The sequence below is a fragment of the Oncorhynchus masou genome, chromosome 21, assembly GCF_036934945.1.
Source record: "Oncorhynchus masou masou isolate Uvic2021 chromosome 21, UVic_Omas_1.1, whole genome shotgun sequence".
NCBI classification, from domain to species: domain Eukaryota; kingdom Metazoa; phylum Chordata; class Actinopteri; order Salmoniformes; family Salmonidae; genus Oncorhynchus; species Oncorhynchus masou.
In genome coordinates, this window is record NC_088232.1 from 23411011 (window position 1) to 23431966 (window position 20956).

General features: G+C 43.0%; 1 protein-coding gene across 2 annotated transcripts in view; it reads left to right on the forward strand.

Annotated features, from left to right (window-relative positions):
• mipol1 (mirror-image polydactyly 1) overlaps positions 1-20956 on the forward strand; it is a 63448-nt gene that overhangs the window by 24042 nt on the left and 18450 nt on the right. For both annotated transcript variants that reach the window (XM_064927823.1, XM_064927824.1), the window contains exons 6-11: positions 4406-4544; positions 5518-5623; positions 7766-7895; positions 11229-11262; positions 11788-11958; positions 17294-17401. In XM_064927823.1, the coding sequence (XP_064783895.1) occupies positions 4406-4544; positions 5518-5623; positions 7766-7895; positions 11229-11262; positions 11788-11958; positions 17294-17401 (688 nt within the window). The remainder of the gene's footprint in view (positions 1-4405; positions 4545-5517; positions 5624-7765; positions 7896-11228; positions 11263-11787; positions 11959-17293; positions 17402-20956) is intronic.

Sequence of the window (20956 nt, forward strand, 5' to 3'; positions counted from 1 at the left end):
GGATGGGGAGTGTCGCTGCACAGCTATTTTCAGGAATGATGGAGGCCACTGTGTTCTTGGGTACATTCAATGCTGCAGAAATGTTTTGATACCCTTCCCCAGATCTGTGCCTATACACAATCCTCTCCGAGCTCTACAGACAATTCCTTTGACCTCATGGTTTGGTTTTTGCTCTGACATGCACTGTCAACTGTGAGACCTTATATAGAGAGGGGTGTGCCATTCCAAATAATGTCCAATCAATTGAATTTACCACAGGTGGACTCCAATCAAGTTGTAGAAACATCTCAATTATGATCAATGGAAACATGATGCACCCGAGCTCAATTTCGAGTCTCATAACAAACAGTCTTAAGTACTTATGTAAATAAGGTATTTCTGTTTGTTTGTTTTTTTAATACAAACCTGTTTTCGCTTTGTCATTATGAGGTATTGTGTGTAGATTGCTGAGGAAAATGTTTTATTTAATAAATGTTTGGATAAGGCTGTAATGTAACAAAATTTGCGAAAAGTCAAAAGGGTCTGAATATTTTCCCAAGGCACTGTACATGTACCTGTAAAGGAGTATCTGTACTCACTATAACACTTGGCAATATTGGCGCATGAAAATGATGTAATAAAGCGTCATTTTGTTTCCTCGTGTGTGGTCTGTCTGGTAACAAGAGCTGTTTCTGAGTGACCTAAACCTGTGTTTCTACAACATAAAGATGTGCTACTGTGTCTTTGTCCTCTTGTAAAGATATTCAGTCAAAGGTCACATGATTTGGCATCTGATATGAAGGTCTAGATAGATAGATAGATAGATAGATAGATAGATAGATAGATATATAGATAGATAGATAGATAGATACAGTGCCTTGCGAAAGTATTCGGCCCCCTTGAACTTTGCAACCTTTTGCCACATTTCAGGCTTCAAACATAAAGATATAAAACTGTATTTTTTTGTGAAGAATCAACAACAAGTGGGACACAATCATGAAGTGGAACGACATTTATTGGATATTTCAAACTTTTTTAACAAATCAAAAACTGAAAAATTGGGCGTGCAAAATTATTCAGCCCCTTTACTTTCCGTGCAGCAAACTCTCTCCAGAAGTTCAGTGAGGATCTCTGAATGATCCAATGTTGACCTAAATGACTAATGATGATAAATACAATCCACCTGTGTGTAATCAAGTCTCCGTATAAATGCACCTGCACTGTGATAGTCTCAGAGGTCCGTTAAAAGCGCAGAGAGCATCATGAAGAACAAGGAACACACCAGGCAGGTCCGAGATACTGTTGTGAAGAAGTTTAAAGACGGATTTGGATACAAAAAGATTTCCCAAGCTTTAAACATCCCAAGGAGCACTGTCCAAGCGATAATATTGAAATGGAAGGAGTATCAGACCACTGCAAATCTACCAAGACCTGGCCGTCCCTCTAAACTTTCAGCTCATACAAGGAGAAGACTGATCAGAGATGCAGCCAAGAGGCCCATGATCACTCTGGATGAACTGCAGAGATCTACAGCTGAGGTGGGAGACTCTGTCCATAGGACAACAATCAGTCATATATTGCACAAATCTGGCCTTTATGAAAGAGCGGCAAGAAGAAAGCCATTTCTTAAAGATATCCATAAAAAGTGTCGTTTAAAGTTTGCCACAAGCCACCTGGGAGACACACCAAACATGTGGAAGAAGGTGCTCTGGTCAGATGAAACCAAAATTGAACTTTTTGGCAACAATGCAAAATGTTATGTTTGGCGTAAAAGCAACACAGCTCATCACCCTGTACACAACATCCCCACTGTCAAACATGGTGGTGGCAGCATCATGGTTTGGGCCTGCTTTTCTTCAGCAGGGACAGGGAAGATGGTTAAAATTGATGGGAAGATGGATGGAGCCAAATACAGGACCATTCTGGAATTAAACCTGATGGAGTCTGCAAAAGACCTGAGACTGGGACGGAGATTTGTCTTCCAACAAGACAATGATCCAAAACATAAAGCAAAATCTACAATGGAATGGTTCAAAAATAAACATATCCAGGTGTTAGAATGGCCAAGTCAAAGTCCAGACCTGAATCCAATCGAGAATCTGTGGAAAGAACTGAAAAATGCTGTTCACAAATGCTCTCCATCCAACCTCACTGAGCTCGAGCTGTTTTGCAAGGAGGAATGGGAAAAAATTTCAGTCTCTCGATGTGCAAAACTGATAGAGACATACCCCAAGCGACTTACAGCTGTAATCGCAGCAAAAGGTGGCACTACAAAGTATTAACTTAAGGGGGCTGAATAATTTTGCACGCCCAATTTTTCAGTTTTTGATTTGTTAAAAAAGTTTGAAATATCCAATAAATGTCGTTCCACTTCATGATTGTGTCCCACTTGTTGTTGATTCTTCACACAAAAATACAGTTTTATATCTTTATGTTTGAAGCCTGAAATGTGGCAAAAGGTCGCAAAGTTCAAGGGGGCCGAATACTTTCGCAAGGCACTGTAGATACAGTGGGGAGAATAAGTATTTGATACACTGCCGATTTTGCAGGTTTTCCCCACTTACAAAGCATGTAGAGGTCTGTAATTTTTATCATAGGTACACTTCAACTGTGAGAGACGGAATATAAAACAAAAATCCAGAAAATCACATTGTATGATTTTTAAGTAATTAATTTGCATTTTATTGCATGACATAAGTATTTGATCACCTACCAACCATAAGAATTCCGGCTCTCACAGTTAGTTTTTTTTTAAGAAGCCCTCCTGTTCTCCACTCATTACCTGTATTAACTGCACCTGTTTGAACTCGTTACCTGTATAAAAGACACCTGCCCACACACTCAATCAAACAGACTCCTACCTCTCCACAATGATCAAGACCAGAGAGCTGTGTAAGGACATCAGGGATAAAATTGTAGACCTGCACAAGGCTAGGATGGGCTACAGGACAATAGTCAAGCAGCTTGGTGAGAAGGCAACAACTGTTGGCGCAATTATTAGAAATGGAAGAAGTTCAAGATGACGGTCAATCACCCTCGGTCTGGGGCTCCATGCAAGACCTCACCTCGTGGGGCATCAATAATCATGAGGAAGGTGAGGGATCAGCCCAGAACTACACGGCAGGACCTGGTCAATGACCTGAAGAGAGCTGGGACCACAGTCTCAAAGAAAACCATTAGTAATACACTACGCCGTCATGGATTAAAATCCTGCAGCGCACGCAAGGTGCCACTGCTCAAGCCAGCGCATGTCCAGGCCTGTCTGAAGTTTGCCAATGGCCATCTGGATGATCCAGAGGAGGAATGGGAGAAGGTCATGTGGTCTGATAAACTCCACTCGCCGTGTTTGGAGGAAGAAGAAGGAGTACAACCCCAAGAACACCATCCCAACCGTGAAGCATGGAGGTGGAAACATCATTCTTTGGGGATGCTTTTCTGCAAAGGGGACAGGACGATTGCACCGTATTGAGGGGAGGATGGATGGGGCCATGTATCGCGAGATCTTGGCCAATAACCTCCTTCCCTCAGTAAGAGCATTGAAGATGGGTCGTGGCTGGGTCTTCCAGCATGACAACGACCCGAAACACACAGCCAGGGCAACTAAGGAGTGGCTCCGTAAGAAGCATCTCAAGGTCCTGGAGTGGCCTAGCCAGTCTCCAGACCTGAACCCAATAGAAAATCTTTGGAGGGAGCTGAAAGTCCGTATTGCCCAGCGACATCCCCGAAACCTGAAGGATCTGGAGAAGGTCTGTATGGAGGAGTGGGCCAAAATCCCTGCTGCAGTGTGTGCAAACCTGGTCAAAACCTACAGGAAACGTATGATCTCTGTAATTGCAAACAAAGGTTTCTGTACCAAATATTAAGTTCTGCTTTTCTGATGTATCAAATACTTATGTTATGCAATAAAATGCATACTTAAAAATCATACAATGTGATTTTCTGGATTTTGTTTTAGATTCCGTCTCTCACAGTTGAAGTGTACCTATGATTAAAAAAAAATATTACAGACCTCTACATGCTTTGTAAGTAGGAAAACCTGCAAAATTGGCAGTGTATCAAATACTTGTTCTCCCCACTGTAGGTAGGTAGGTAGGTAGATAAATAGATAGATAGACAATAATATGAGGCATTGCCGCGCGGAATCATATTCCTGGCTACAAGAGGGAAGTAATCTACATGGCAATACACTGCCGTAATACCTTAATATTACCTTAAAGGTCAACTGTATGATTTGCCTAATATAACAGAGTAAATAAAGACACTGTAATATGCCTGAAATAGTGCAGAGTGCATCCCTTGCGTATTTGATAATTGCGTGTCTGTTTCGTTGGAGACAAGGCTATAACTAATTTGTGTTGCCATTCGCTCTCAAGTTTTAATATTGTTGCTCTCTCTCTAATCAAATTATTTTTCTCCCATAATGCAGTATAAAAGAAGACCAAGGAAACATTAAAGTTAGCAGTAGTTCCTTTGACTCCAAAAAGCAAAGCCTCGTCCTTGACAAAGAGAAGAATATTGCCTTCCTGCTGAAGGAGCTGGATTCACTCAGAGAGCTCAATAAGAAGGTAGGTTGAAATGTTAAAGGAATCTTGCCCTGCTAGATACAGGTCCTAGCTAAAATACATGGCATTTGTGGTTCCAGCGTTTTTTTTCACTCAAATGTCCTTTGTCGTAACTTGTCCTCTTCCTCTTTAAATAGATGATTGTGTTGTCTGTCACAGCTGCCAACTATTGAGTGTCCACCTCTCTTGTCCACCTCTCTCTTACCCACCATGTCCAAAGCATATGACGAGCTGGTTATCCTGTCCTGTGTTTGGTCTGGAGCATGCCCAGTGTCCCTCTGTGCACAGGCTGCCTTCTTGCAACTGAGCGCCTGTTAGAGAGGGTGTAGCCACAGAAAGGCCCTCTGAAACGGCTATAATTGATGCCTCTGGTTTGCAAGTAGCTGTGACTCCTGACAGAAAGTCAGGAACAGTTCCCAAGAGTCTGTTTTTGCTGGCAGGGCCGTGAGAGCCGACTCTGAGGACTCAACTGAGGCATGTTTTCAAAGTGCGGAGGGAGGGGGCACCAACTCGGAGCAAAATATTTAAGACGGGAGGTTAAATCTATCACTAGGTCTTGTAAAATATCACTCCCCGACAAGATTTATAGGAGTTCAATAGCAGTGCTTATGTTTTATTGGCGTCTGAAATAATGTGATGTAGAGGCTCGATTGTATAACTTGTTATAGAATGCCTGAGTGATGGTATCTATATAATTATCTGTTTGTTAAATAGAGGATTGTCCCCCCCCCCGGGAAACTACAACAGTTAATTAGTATGTCGTCAAACTGCAGGATGGAGTCAGGTGTCTATCTGGTGTTTTGCATGAGGTTTTTGCTACTGTCTGTGAGTGAAGCAAGTTAGTGACTATGTCTGGACAATTACCGACAGGCTCTGCAGCTCAGCATTGGTTGGGGTCAATTCCATTTTCAATTCATTTCTCAATTCAATGAACGTGCCAATTTTGAAGTCTCTCTGGTTTTGTGCTCTCCGGCAGCTCCAGGACAAGTTGGCCGTGAGGGAGAAGGAGTTAGAGAGCAGGTTGGTGGACGCTGAGCTGATGCAGACTCAACTGGATGCCCGGGCCTGTGAGAAGGCTGGAGGTACGTTATGGAGGGGGGAGAAGCTAGGGGAGAGAGGACAGACCCCGGGCCTGTGGGAAAGCTGGAGGTACGTTATGGAGGAGGGAGAGGCTCGGGGAGAGAGGACAGACCCTGGGCCTGTGGGAAAGCTGGAGGTATGTTATGGAGGGGGGAGAGGCTAGGGGAGAGAGGACAAACCCTGGGCCTGTGGAAAAGCTGGAGGTATGTTATGGAGGGGGGAGAGGCTAGGGGAGAGAGGACAAACCCCGGGCCTGTGGAAAAGCTGGAGGTATGTTATGGATGGGGGAGAGGCTAGAGGAGAGAGGGCAAACCCTGGGCCTGTGGAAAAGCTGGAGGTATGTTATGGAGGGGGGAGAGGCTAGAGGAGAGAGGGCAAACCCTGGGCCTGTGGCCTGTGGGAAAGCTGGAGGTATGGTATGGAGGGGGGACAAACCCTGGGCCTGTGAGAAAGCTGGAGGTACGTTATAGAGGGGGAGAGAGGACAAACCCTGGCCCTGTGGGAAAGCTGGAGGTACTTTATAGAGGGGGAAAGACTAGGGGAGAGAGGACAAACCCTGGGCCTATGGGAAGGCTGGCCGTAGGAAGGGTCATACAGTACAGTACAATAGAGTACATTGAGGATAATAACATCTCAAATAAAGACTATTATCTGAACAGTTATAATTTTTTCTGCGCTGTAATGTAAAGTGATGGCCCATAGGATTTTCAAGATGGCCTAAAGGCAAGCAATGTCTACAAGATGAAGTTAGAACGTCATTCTCCTCAGACATTTTATCCCTGATGAACTTTGGTAGAAGTAAAACAGAGATGTCAAGTGTGGAAAATAATTATACATTTGTTTTACATGCAACTTGAGTATCAAAACGAATTGTAACTTACTAATCGTATTTGTTAATGTAATTTAACCGCTCCCAACCTTCACTGAACAAATATTAGAATTTAGCTGAGCAAATAACTTCTTTTCTTTACTATTGCTTTTCTTCTTAGGTGAGAGCCCTCCCAACCCACCTAATAATTAAACAAAATACGGTACATCGAGCTGCACAATTAGTAGCTCCAATTGTGCCTTTAATAAATGTAAAGTGTGTGTCGTGTAGCCTATTTACCATCCTCATATTAAATATGATTTGCATGGCTCAGGGAGGCGATGTTTAATGAGCAAATTCCAGCTAAAATGCTATATTGATTTTCTTACTGAACTTTGTAATGGCTTACAGCGAGGCTCACTGTTTATCATTAAGCCATCTCTGAGACGGTAGAAGAATTAGCTATTGATGGATCTCAGGGGCTCTTTCGTAGTGGGATTAACAAAGGGATCTGAAGACAGTGGTAATCCCAAAATCTGCTGGTTTTAAGGCAGCCGACATACAGCGCAGGAATTTCGGGACCCGGGTCAGGTGTAAGCTGAAGGGAAATCTCTCCCTGCCAGGCTACAGAGTCTGTATCAATAAGAAAAGTTTTCCCTCCATGAGTGGGACAGACAGTATTACATAAAAGAACTCATGGATGGACTATTTTTCTTTTTGTCTAACTCAGTATGTGCTCTTCATAACTCAAACTCAATTTGGCAACACATTAGACAAATCATTTCACAGCTCACTCTCACTAAAACCGGTTTAGTTTCCAGACATTAGAAGAACACAATGTTTTTGGCTTGAAAATGTTTGTTCAACCTTGTTTATCAAATCAAACGTCTTGAGTTAGGGTTAAGGACTGGCCAATCTCTTAACCATTGTGAGATGATGAGTGCTTGCTGATGTTGTGACAATGTCGACCAACTGCCTGACTCTGAGGCGCAGACACTGTGCCTTTATTGCTTGGGGCAACTATATGTCCAGCCTCTGTGGAGATCACCTCAGCAGTTCACTTCCCCACAAAATGAGTTTGACTGGAGTTAATACCTGTGCCACAGTGTTTCAGTGGCAATAACTTTCTTCCACAGGGAGCTTATCGTTGTTATTGAGCAGTAACTGATGGTCAGAAACTACGAACAATGCTTCCTCTCTCTTTATATCTGTCTCTCTTTCTCTTTCCCTCTCTCTCTTTTACTATTTCTCTTTTTTCTATTTCCATTACTACTCTCTCTCTCGCTTGCTTTCTCTCTGTCTCCCCTCTCTCTCTTTCACTGTCTCTCTCCTTCAGCCCTAGTGGAGGAGATATACCAGGCTCAGAGGGATAGGGACCAGGCAGTGATGGCCCGGTTGCGTCTGGCAAATGAAGAGAGGGATGAGGCCCTGCTCAGGGCCAAGCGACTGCAGCAGGCAGTGGCTGAGTATGTACTAAAGCACCATAACATAATAAACCACAACATAGTAAACCCCAACACACCACAACATAGTAAACCACAACACACCACAACATAGTAAACCACAACACACCACAACATAGTAAACCACAACACACCACAACATAGTAAACCACAACACACCACAACATAGTAAACCACAGCATAGTAAACCACAACACACCACAACATAGTAAACCACAACACATCACAACATAGTAAACCACAACACATCACAACATAGTAAACCACAACACATCACAACATAGTAAACCACAACACATCACAACATAGTAAACCACAACACATCACAACATATTGAACCACAACACATCACAACATAGTAAACCACAACACATCACAACATATTGAACCACAACACACCACAACATAATAAACCACAACATAGTAAACCACAACACATCACAACATAGTAAACCACAACATAGTAAACCACAACACATCACAACATAGTAAACCACAACATAGTAAACCACAACACATCACAACATAGTAAACCACAACATAGTAAACCACAACACATCACAACATAGTAAACCACAACATAGTAAACCACAACACACCACAACATAGTAAACCACAACACACCACAACATAGTAAACCCCAACACACCACAACATAGTAAACCACAACATAGTAAACCACAACACACCACAACATAGTAAACCACAACATAGTAAACCACAACATAGTAAACTACAACACATCACGGGGCAATTCAGGATTCAATTCCGTGACAATTAAGGAAATAAACAGAAATTAAAATTTCCTAATTTTCTCATCCCTGGCATATTGACCCATTCTGCCTAACTAACTCACCTCTCCCGCCTCTTCTCTGTCACAAACCGTTTGAATTCAGTCAATTCAGAGTGTAACTTACATTTCAAGGAACATTTGAATTTCAATTGATTTTCTGAAATGAATAAATGGAAGTGGTGTTGTTGACCCCCAGCCCTACCACACAGGATCACTCTGATCAATTACAGTGAGACACCTATCTCCCTCCCTCTGCTCTCACTGTCCTCCACAACACCAGCAGTACAGAGACAAGTTGGGAAATAAATAGGAGAAAGCAGTCTATTACATTTACATTTAAGTCATTTGGCAGACGCTCTTATCCAGAGCGACTTACAAATTGGTGAATTCACCTTATGACATCTAGTGGAACAGCCACTTTACAATAGTCTATGAGGCATTACATTTGTTCTCTCTCTCTGCTAAACTCTTTGTTATTTCCTCACTTCCCCATTTTCCTCTTCTATGGAAGTGGGGACGGAGGGTTTACTGACAGCTATAATGGGTCAGTCTGTTTACTTGCCATTGCTTAGGCGAACTTCGCTTTGTTCTTCAGGCTAGTCGACAAGGTGAATGGAATGGTGGTGCAAAACAAGTGGGGGGGGGGTGGAGAAAAATGCAATATCGACTGGTTTGGGAATATATCGGAGGGGTGTGACATTTCATAAGAGTCCCTCGCCCTGCGTGCGAGGTTGTCAGTCAAGAGTTGCACTGTATAGGAAATCAATCAAGTCCTTCAGACCAGCAGATCTTTACCAGCCTGTCTGAGAGGGCTAATTAATGTGATCTTTTTGTTTTGTTTAGGTGGTTGTTCGACTGGGGTGGGGTATGTTCTTAAGTTCCAGGACCTTTCAAATTAAAGCTGCATTGTCCACTAGGAAAGAATGGAGGCGGGCAGGCAATATTAGCTGGTGCAGTTTAGAAGTAATTACATTTCTACTTAAGGGAATATATAACTTTCTGTCGGAAGCAAATCTATATTTAAATAAGCCTGGGTTGGTGTGCTGGTTGGCGTGAGATCCACTTGCATAAATCCCATTGTTGTTGTTTTTTTATATATCCAATGCATTGTTTACTCTCAAAACATTTGTCAAACACATTTTCTATCTCAAATCACATTTATTTGATATTTCCTTTTATTGGAATGATTCAAATGATTTAAATTGTCTGGACTTATTGGTTGGCATGAAGCGCTTTCAGCCTAGTACTATGCCAAATAGCCTGGCAATCTAATTAGAAGAACAGCACATTTCATCTCTTCAACGGCATCTCCCAGCCTTCCTCTTAGAAAGAAAAGGTAATTGATAGCCAAGCACAATCCCATTATCTTAGCTGGAATATGGAAACGCATGTTCTAAACCTTTATTTTCCCAGGCAGGTCAGTGGCAGGCCCAGTATGATTGAGTATGTACCTTTATAATGGGAGGTGATCCGTGTAATGCCTTTGTAAATGAGCTGAAGAATTTTTGTTTTTTTTCCATGAGAGGAGAGGATCGACTGACTGGCCTCCTGGGGGAAATCACATCGGCACTTTTTTTTAAAGGTGCAATCAGCATTCTGGTCCCAGCATGCGTCCTCCCCGCCAATGTTTCAGTAAAAAGCTGAGGCCCTTTTCAATTGCAGTGTACTATAAAGGGAATGGGTTGCCTGGGATGCATACAGGGAGAGGTGCCTCGACAGGTAAACGTTTAAACTGGGCTGTAAAGAGCCATGTCCCGTCCTGATTGAAGCCAGAGGAAAGCTGGTGCTATTGATATGCTATATGAGTGTTGTTTTGGATTGTATTTTGATGAATACAATTTTTTTGTAAGATCGCTTCAGTCTCAATTTATTAAAAAAACAAAAACATTTAACAAGCGATATCATTTTATCGTTGTGTCCCCTTGGTAAACTGGTTTATGTCTGGTTGTTATCTAGAAAAACACTCTGATGAAGGTAGATTGAGACCAAAAATGTGGTTAAATAAGATCCCTTAAACTTGTTAGAAGCATGAAGATTACCACGACCAGTGTGCTGGAGTTGTTCTTCTTTTTGATTGTTAGCAAGAACAATGTACTGAGTGCTTTGAGGTGGTCTATAAATCTCCTGGCACACCTCTGTAATTACAGTAGTCGTTTCTCTGTGGTCCTTCCTCTGCTCAATACTACACACCTACAAATGATTCAACACCTCATCTCAGCACATATGAACAATTGATCCCAGTAGTCATTATTAGCAGTAAACATGAATATACAGGGCATTACTGGATGAATAATGGCTGGGGTCTGCTGGCACTTTTCATATGTTGGGGGGTGTCTTTTGTTCTGATCATCGACTCTGAAAACCTCCGGAACAGAACGCAATTATTGGATGTGAGGAAGATTTGGGAAGTGATCTCATTTCGCCGCACTAAGGAAAGACAACTCTCTCTCTTCTCTCTCTCCCCCCTCTCATTCTGTCCTCTCTCCCCCTTTCTCTCTCTCTGTCTCTCTCTGTCTCTCTCTCTCTCTTCCCCCTATGCTCAGCCTGGAGAATATTAACCCTGAGGAAAGCGACGCGGTAAGCCCTCCCCTTAGGAGCTCATGTGGGCTCACTTTTTTTCTCTCACCAGAATGTCCTCAATAAAAAGGTATTGGGGAAACTAAGGACAGCTAAGCAAATTTCAACACTATGATATTGTTATTATATTTTGTTAACATCTCCTTAAATAAAACATATGACTATAAATATATTGTTATTATTGGCTTATGAAGGCTTGACATTTTTAACATTAATTCAGATATATCCTACATGTGCACACACCTATACACCACGTCTGAGAACTGATATTTGTGCACCTGTAGCATCTGCATATTTATTACATTTTTGTTGTTTGGTATGTTTTTTTATTTTGGTCAGTTGCCGCTGTTGGATTAGGAATGATGTTTGTGTGTGTGTGCGTGTGTGTGTGTGTGTGTGTGTGTGTGTGTGTGTGTGTGTGTGTGTGTGTGTGTGTGTGTGTGTGTGTGTGTGTGTGTGTGTGTGTGTGTGTATTACACACACATGCGTGTCGTGTGTGTTGCACCTGCTCGTCGTGTGTGTTAGGACCTTGAGGAACTGCTGAACAGGGTGAACAGTGCAGATTCAGCGCTGGGGATTGAGCGGAGCGGGGGGGTGATCGTGGACCGGCTGCAGAAGGTCCGGGAGAGAAGGAGGAAAATTACAGCAGAGGAGATGAATGCTGTTATAGAGGAGAGAGAGACAGCTCTGGCCAGGGTGGGTCTGAACGACACTACGCACACACGTACACACACACACACACACAAAGTCGTTATAGAGGGGAGAGAGACAGCTCTGGCCAGGGTGGGTCTGAACGACACTACGCACACACACACAGTCGTTATAGAGGAGAGAGAGACAGCACTGGCCAGGGTGGGTCTGAACGACACTACGCACACACGTACACACACACACACACACACACAAAGTCGTTATAGAGGGGAGAGAGACAGCACTGGCCAGGGTGGGTCTGAACGACACTACACACACACACACAGTCGTTATAGAGGAGAGAGAGACAGCACTGGCCAGGGTGGGTCTGAACGACACTACACACACACACACACACACACACACAGTCATTATAAAGGAGAGAGAGACAGCACTGGCCAGGGTGGGTCTGAACGACACTACACACACACACACACACACACACACACACACAGTCGTTATAGAGGACAGAGAGAGCACTGGCCAGGGTGGGTCTGAACGACACTACACACACTCACACACACACACACAGTCGTTATAGAGGAGAGAGAGACAGCACTGGCCAGGGTGGGTCTGAACGACACTACGCACACACACACACACACACACACACACACACACACACACACACACACACAGTCGTTATAGAGGAGAGAGAGACAGCACTGGCCAGGGTGGGTCTGAACGACACTACGCACACACACACACACACACACACACACAGTCGTTATAGAGGAGAGAGACATGTTTCAAAAATTAACCACAGTGTCTCTCCTCTGAATAATGAAATAAATTGCTATCTCCAGCACTATTGGCATCTCCCCCATTTTCTCAATTTTAAAATGCCCTTTGATTGGAAGTCTATTTTGCCGATACACACTGACACACATATGGAAACACGGCTCACCTAACTAGTTCACATGTACACAAGGCAAGAAATCTCCCCCCCCCCCTTAGACAGACGCAGGGGTTGTGTCTGACATTGTCTGTTTTGATTCAGTAAACTACTTGATTCACATTGGAGGTTATGGTGGTGTAAACTCAAATGTTTGATACATCCATCTTACCTGGATATTTTCAAGGATTTAAAAACAAACAAGCAGCCTGACAAATATTGACATCCAGATATTATACCTCAACATTCAAATTCCCGGTATTTGCTTGGATATCTGGGATGTTGATATATAGACTAGACCTCTCATGTAGTGATTCAGTGTCCTGTTTTACAACTGGGTTTGTTTGAGGAGAGTTATGCAGACAAGCCACCGTTTTGTGCCAATGTGGAAAAACAAGTCCATATATTAAAGCTTCCAATTGGCTCATTCATCCCCCCTCCTCTCCCCTGTAACTATACCCCAGGTCATTGCTGTAAATGAGAATGTGTTCTCAGTCAACTTACCTGGTAAATAAGGGTTAATAAAATAGGAACCTGTCACAGCCCCACAGTATTACTGTTGACCAAAATATAAATAGGGAAATCCCCAAATTATAATTTCGAGCAGGGGTTCCAAACTTTTTCACTCAGGCCCCCATTGGGGAAATTCCCGCACCCCCGTGCGTGCGCCACGTCTATTTCTATAGGCACAAACACTGTTCAAGACACCTTGTTCACACCCCTCTTCTTGGCTGAGAGAAAATGTTGTATGTAGACAGTTTATGTATGTTCTGCAATTCGACACGTTTTGTCATGTCTTATGTGTGTTCATGTGATATCTGAGTGACTCAAATGTTACTGTGTGGCTCAGTCGGTAGAGCATGGCGCTTGCAACGCCAAGCGTCGTGGGTTCGATTCCCGCTGGGGCCACCCATATGTAAAAAAGTAGTGGCCCCAGCCGACTTGTAAGTCGCTTTGGACAAAAGCGTCTGCTAAATGGGATATATTTTATATATTATATTACAACAAAAAAATTGGCAAAAGAAACAGCAACAAAATTCAAATTTGCCGACATGGGCTAGTTGATCTGGACATTTCTGACAAGTTATAAATAGCTCTCTAAGGTATGCAATGACTAACATGACAAGAGGAACAGATGATGCACTGCCCAATTTAGAAATTGCACCTTGTGCGTTCTACTATTCCAACTTCCAAGAGTAAGCTGAAAGACGGACTTCCTTAAAAAATGTGTCCGTCCATACATCCATCTATCTAGCAAAAATCACCATGGCAGACACTCGCTCCTCTTTAGGAAGGTGTGGTAAGAATGTCAATCATAGCTCAGAGTTTTCAGCAGGACACTACTGTGCAGGGAGTCATACGGTCATGCATTCATCTGGGTGGGTGGTCGCAGACAGAGCTGCGAACTGTTTCTAGCTGGAGTTTGACATTTTTCTCTGTAGCCTGGATTTACCAGGCATATTATGATTGGGATGCTTGCTTTCTGCTTCCCTCCCTGTGGGTGAGCTTCATGGATCTCTGTCCCGTTCATTCCGACGCCGGGGCATTAAAAGGCAGGCATCAGACGTATGGAGAAGAAAGGCCTCCGCAACTCCACTATGGCTGCGTTCTAAATGGCACCCTATTTTCCTATATACTGTAGTGCAGTACTTTTGACTAGGGCCCATAGGGCTCTGGTCAAAAGTAGTCCTTGATATAGGGAATTGGGGACCATTTGGGACTCGCCTATATGTAGACTGAACAGATTCAGCTTCATGGAGGTCACGCTGCTCTGGAGCAACACTTCCGACTGGTCGAAAGCAAGTCTAGTTTCATGTGCCTGTAGACTCTCTCTCTGTGAAGAAGGCATATTGGTTTATAGGGCTGTATTGATATGCTGATTCAGTTTAGACAGGATCTCTAATGGGTCCATTTTAGTCAATAGGATGTGTAATAAACAGGTATTTCTAGTAACTTTTCTAGTAATGCCAGGTTAGCTGTATTGGTCCAACTTAGCTACTGTTATACGTTTCAGTCATACAATTAGAATATGGTTTCAGTATTGTTTCACTGTGTTCTGAGACTCAGTAACAGAAGAATCACAGAACTAGAATGAATAGAACAGGCGTCCCTATTCAAGTCAATGATAGTATAATTGGTGAACTGGCAGCCTCATTCTATTTCTATGAAAAGAACACTCCTGTCTTCTCCTGCTCAATTTCTCATCATTGGTTCAGTCTCTTCTCTCTTCTCTCATCCACCTCTGTTAATTATGTTGTCCCGGGTGTTCAAGCAATTTTATGAGGCTTTTTGTTACAATGCCTAAATCAAAGACTGTATGTGAACTTTGGGGGGACTTCCCTTTGTTCAAAATACAAGCTGGTGCGATCAAGTTTTTCGCTCCAGAGAAGTTCTTCAAAATATGAGAGCCTAAATCTGATTTGAAAATGTGTTGATTCTACAGATTTGTACACATTTACAGCAGTGCTCACACATTTTAAAATCTAGTAATCAGCTGACCAATGCAATGACTCAAGTTCATAGAAGTCAGTCAATGAATTTGAGGTTGACTCAAGTTTTGAGGTTGTCAATGAGAGAGATGTCGCCAGTCTTCTTAATGCCTCTGACTTTAACACAAGGCTGAGTGGGAGCAACCAGCCGAGCTCAACCCTAGACTACAACCATATCTCCGCAAAACCCCGGGCTAACATCACATTCACATCTCCTGGAAAGAATATTGCCCCTGCTTTTTGCGGAGGGCAAAAAAAATAATCTTTGGAGCAATTTTAAAAGTAGGTTACAAATGCCTGTTCCTAATCCCTGTGAGGCGGGGATGGTCTCCACACTCTATCCTGAAGGATTTCTGCGTCCCCTGCTGCTCTTCCTATCCCTCTCTTCATCTCGAAGGGATTAGCCCACTGCGACTACCAGAGGGCCGCTACACCCACCAGCCTGCTGGAATATGAAAAGCTGGATAAGTGAAGGGAGGGAGGAGGAACAGGAACACATCTATTCTGTCCTATACCCTCCCCCATTCCCTCTTCTTATTTTCTCTCTATAAATTGAATGCTGCAAAACAAAGGTTATTGATTTGTTAGGTACCTGGCAGTATGGTTACTTTATGCATTAGTGAATATTGTTCCTTGGTGGACTAGTGTTCATGTTAAAAACTGAGAGCTGACATTTTGCTATGTTCTGATTTGTCGCCTTTCATTGCCAGATCCACATATTTTCCCAGCGTCGATGATGTGTAATTGAGTGACGAGCCTCTGATTTGATTGACCGTGTGATGCAAGTGTGTTTTCAGGCATTATGCGCCGAACATATGTAACGCTAGGTAATCCGTGTCTGCTCCGTCCTCCATGTGTTCCGAAGGAGTGATGCGTTTGGGTGCTGTACTGTAGCCCCAGGAGTGGCCTTCCTAGCCTGCCTGGGAAGAATAGAGAGGTGCGCTCCTTCTCTCTGTGTTCAGATTGAAATACTTTTAGCCCAAAACATCTGTTGCCTGTAAGCCATAACTCACCCTGACACTAAAGAGAAGCTTTGTGTTTTGTCTGGACCAGGGAACTATTATTCCAGACGGCAGAGGAAGAGGATGAGGGACGAGAGCAGCGAGCGGGGCTCCTAGGCTGCGCCCGCCTGCTCTTGTTTGCGGGAGCACTTTGGGGTTTTTTAGGCAGCTGGATGTCGAAACATTGCGACTTGTCAGGGTGAGAGGGATGGTTTACATTCCTGGTAAGTGTCCTTTAGTCTTAGAATGTGCACATGGAGAAGAACACATATAGACTGGTATGAAACAACTCTGGCTTACAATAACACTGAGACGTCCTGACTGAGCCGCGGTATGTGCCACGGTCTGGGTGTTTATACTGTCTGTCTGTCTGTCTGTCTGTCTGTCTGTCAGTCAGTCAGTGTAGTCTGCAGTGCCTGTGGGGAAATCAGGGGAACTGCTGACATCAGAGTAGATAACAATCACATAGTATGTAGTAATTCACGTTGCGTCTGTTTATAGTATTGAAAAAGATACCTTTTGGTAATTATTTTTAAATACTTTTATGAAAGCTTCATTGTCATCAAAGTATATTGCATGTTATTAAGTCATTAAATAATGTATTTATAAATGCTGAAGAATACAGGTCGACACATACATTTGCGGTATGAAGTTTTTTTTCCCAGAAATAGACCAGTAAAAACAATATGTCTCTGATCTTTTCAAACGGTTGTAACTGGTTGGTTTGGCCTATAAATTCTCCATTTCTCTTTGTCCTTCATGACTCATAAGAAGCTACTCTGCCAAGGAGTAGAAACCGAGAGCTACTGGTGGGAAAGACTGGCCGAAGCATGTATACATTTAGCTCTGCCTGCCTGGCATGCCGAGGCTTTCACTGCACTGCGATGGGCGAATTCCCTACTAATGTATTTCAAGTGATAATTTCCCCTTCTCTTCCTCTGGCTCTTCTTCCACAGTGCAAGCGGCTGGAGCAGGACCTCCTACAGGCGAGAGAGCAGAGCCAGACTTCAGCAAACAACTTGAGACACCTGACTGCCGAAAACAATCAAGAGCGTTCTCGGAAGGTAAATCAACCCCCCCCCCCCTTCTTTTTGCCCCTCTCGCAGGAGAATCCTTGCAAATTAAGGCTTTGAGCAGTGCACTATAGTGCACTACTTTATATATATATATAGTGCACTACTTTTGATCAGAGAGCCCTATGGGCCCTGGTCAAAAGTATTGCTCTATAAGGGGAATAGGGTGCCATTTGGGCCTAGAACCCTGTGTATGAATACATGGGGCTGTGTACATTACTGTGCCGAGCTCACTGCTGCTGTTTGCCAACAGGTCTTATATGTCCTCCCCCACTCCTACTACAGTATGCTGGGATCTTACTTAGATACCAACCCCTAAAACCAGCCCTGCCCCCACACACACTCACACACCACATTTCTATTTAAATTTTCCTCACAGGTAAAATGGTATTGTTTATTCAACCACTCACTGTTTGCTTGTTTTTTGCCCTTATTTGGCTTGGTGATCTAAAGCGATAGAGCTGTTGGTTGGGTGATCCAACCAACAATTTGATGGGATTTAGAATGACATCATCAACAAGGGGCTAGGGCTTTAATGTCACACACACACACCAACACACAAATGTGTCCCCTCCAGTGAGGTACAGGGTAAACACAAGACTATTTGATTTCTTCCATTTATCTGATGAAGCAGAGCCCCCTATGCTTAATGCGGAGAGAGTGAGCTGTAAACATGCTCATTAGATAGGGCTAGCTAGGTGAACGGTATCACCCCACCGATGAGCCTGAAGTAGCAAGGTTGCCTGAGAGGTCAGCTGATGGTCCCATTACAAAAAGGATTCTATGAGGAAACAGTAGATTACACTGCTATATGTTTGCAGCCAGGCCTATTCTGACTAGTGCTTGCCTTGCTTGCAGGCTATTGCTCTGTAGTCATTCACTGCTCTCTTCTCCTTGTCCTTTGGCTGACGAAGCTCTCGAGTCACCACCATTTGGAATTGATAGAAAAAGCAATAAGGCACAGAATTACCACATAGCTAGCTCCCTTATTGTTGCCTCTGACCTACTCCAACAGCTACATTTTATACATTATATTATTCATTATTTTATACATTATTTTATACTTTATATTCTCATAATTAACATTTGCTTTGATGACTACTCTCTCTGGGTGTGATTACCACATTTTTGAATCGTTATATTTCACTAATAGAATTCATGATCATGAAAATCACGGCAATATTTGTTGGCCAGTATGGTGAAACGGACACACCCGCTGTTTGTTGATGAAAACAATGAACAGGTTTGTGACTAGGGAGTATTGTGGTCGTTTTATTTATTTCAGATGACTATGATGAGTTCTCCTGCTTTAACTCAACTATGAGAACCTCCTTCCAGTCTTCTCCTGCTCTTTCTAAAGGCTTCTTGCTGCCGGTATCTGTACCCTTCTTTATTTCTCACACGGTTTCTCCACTGGTGGCTTATTAAGACATATATTACATTTTGTTATTAATGTAGCACTTGGTTTTTCTATAAATCCCCTTAATTATAGATTGGCTCCTGGGATTACAGAGCAGGGTTTTAATTTCAAATGAAACGGGAACAGCTGTCATAACAGGGGCGGGAACAGATCCACAAAACCATTTCAAAACTCGCAGATCTTTGATTCGTCAATTGACATTTTACTTTAAAGGAACCAGCTGAGAGAGAATTACTTTTAAATTGATTTCAAAATAGAAAGGTCAGTGTCAGAAAGTCTTCTGCTGAAATTCATCTTGACGTGCAGAAAATGTACTCATTTTAAGTCTATTTTTTCTATAAATGCATGAATGGACTCTCTGTATATTCATAGCCTAAATGGTTTATTTTTCTAAAGAATTCTGGAAACAGGGACAGGGAACATGGTCAACCCAACATTCCCAATTTGTTTACATTTTAAGATCCCCAGACTTGCATATGATCATGATACCAAATTCTTCCCTAGCATGACTAAGTAATGTCAAGTAGAAGTGTCGTGGAGGAGCAGGCTGAATCTGAGCTGCTAGGGTTAGCTAGACGGAGGAAGCAGTCGTAATGATTAACTGCATTTGGCGAGGCGGGGAGAGGAGAGGAGCATTGCAGTGCGATCATTCTGGGCTGTCAGTGCTTGAAAGAAAAGCTGGTGTGCAAACACAGGTGGTTCAGGGCTAGGGCAGCCACTACAACAGACCACTTGAAATGACCTGAGCATTGAGAGCAATGAGAACCCCTCAACCCCGGCCCTCTCCTCTCCACCCCTGCCATTTCAGAGGGCCCTAAAGTCACAGACATCTACTCCGCTCAAGACAAGCCCACACACACTCTCTCACACACACACAGGGCTTTGGGACCCACTTACAGAGCGTCCTTGAGAAGACTGAAGAACTGGTTCTCTCACAGGCACTCATAGATGAAAACATGATCTGTGTTTTATTTACATTTCAATTCACACTGAGGTGGGAATATAACTGTGAAATTGTGAAAATTCTGATAATGGCTTTTAGTGTAAGTTTGAAATGTTTGGGATGGGGTTTTGGCCTGCCTGGTGACATCACTGTGCAGTAAATTAGTTCATAGACCAATAAGAAGAGACCAAACCTCTCTACCAATAACAGCTCATTTTCAGTGTTCCCCTCCCCACTCAGACCACTTTGAAACTGTACTAGCCAAATTCTTGCTTGACAAATTGCTCTTTTTGCTTCTTCTTTTTTTTAAACAATCACAGTAAGCGACGTAATTGCTACCCAGAAATGATTTGATATTGAGCAAGAAACAGCAGCATTGGACCTTTAAAAAAATTAAAATAGGATCTGAAACCTACAGCTTGATACTATTATTTGTTGAAGACATTATCATGAAAGCACAGTCATCATACACTTGCTCATTAACTAGCCCTCGGTTTAATGTGAATGCAGGTACGTTACTTGTTGCTGTGGTCTAGTATGTCAAGGGCTTAGTTGCCAGGTGCCGTCTCTGGCTGTCGTTATCTCTTTGATTGATGTCCATTAGCAGGTGATTCAGACTGGAGGACAGAAGGATGAAAGGCAGTGCAATTTGACACTAGTTTAAATTCAATGATTCTAATTGGCCACAACAGATGAATAAGGTTACGGAGAATGTCGAGAACATAGTCCAGAATCAAATATATATTGATCTTCTATTTATATCCATCAACAAAGTCCACATCAGTCAATAGTTTGTCGTGTGTCATAACAGATGCAGCCTTCCATAGATTGATCTTCCCAGTTCCCACCGAGTCAGAAATGCCAGCCAGTCCCTGCTGCCAATCTGTTGCACTTTGGCCCCATCCGCCCCACCACCGGCTGTATGCCCTGCAACCTCCTGTACTGTACCTCTAAAAGGTCACGCTAGTTATTCTCCTTCACAGTACTGCCTGCCTTCATCATCACAACAGGTTAACCCGCTACTCTGTCAACCTCATTTGGATATTATTCTAATGAATGCTGATATAATACATATGATTAAAAGAAACTGGCTTTGAAGTCGAGCTCTCCTCCCTGTTGGTGAAAAGTACATATTGACTTTAGAGGTTGGCCTCTTTTTGATGTTCTCTTTGACTTGGGAGAC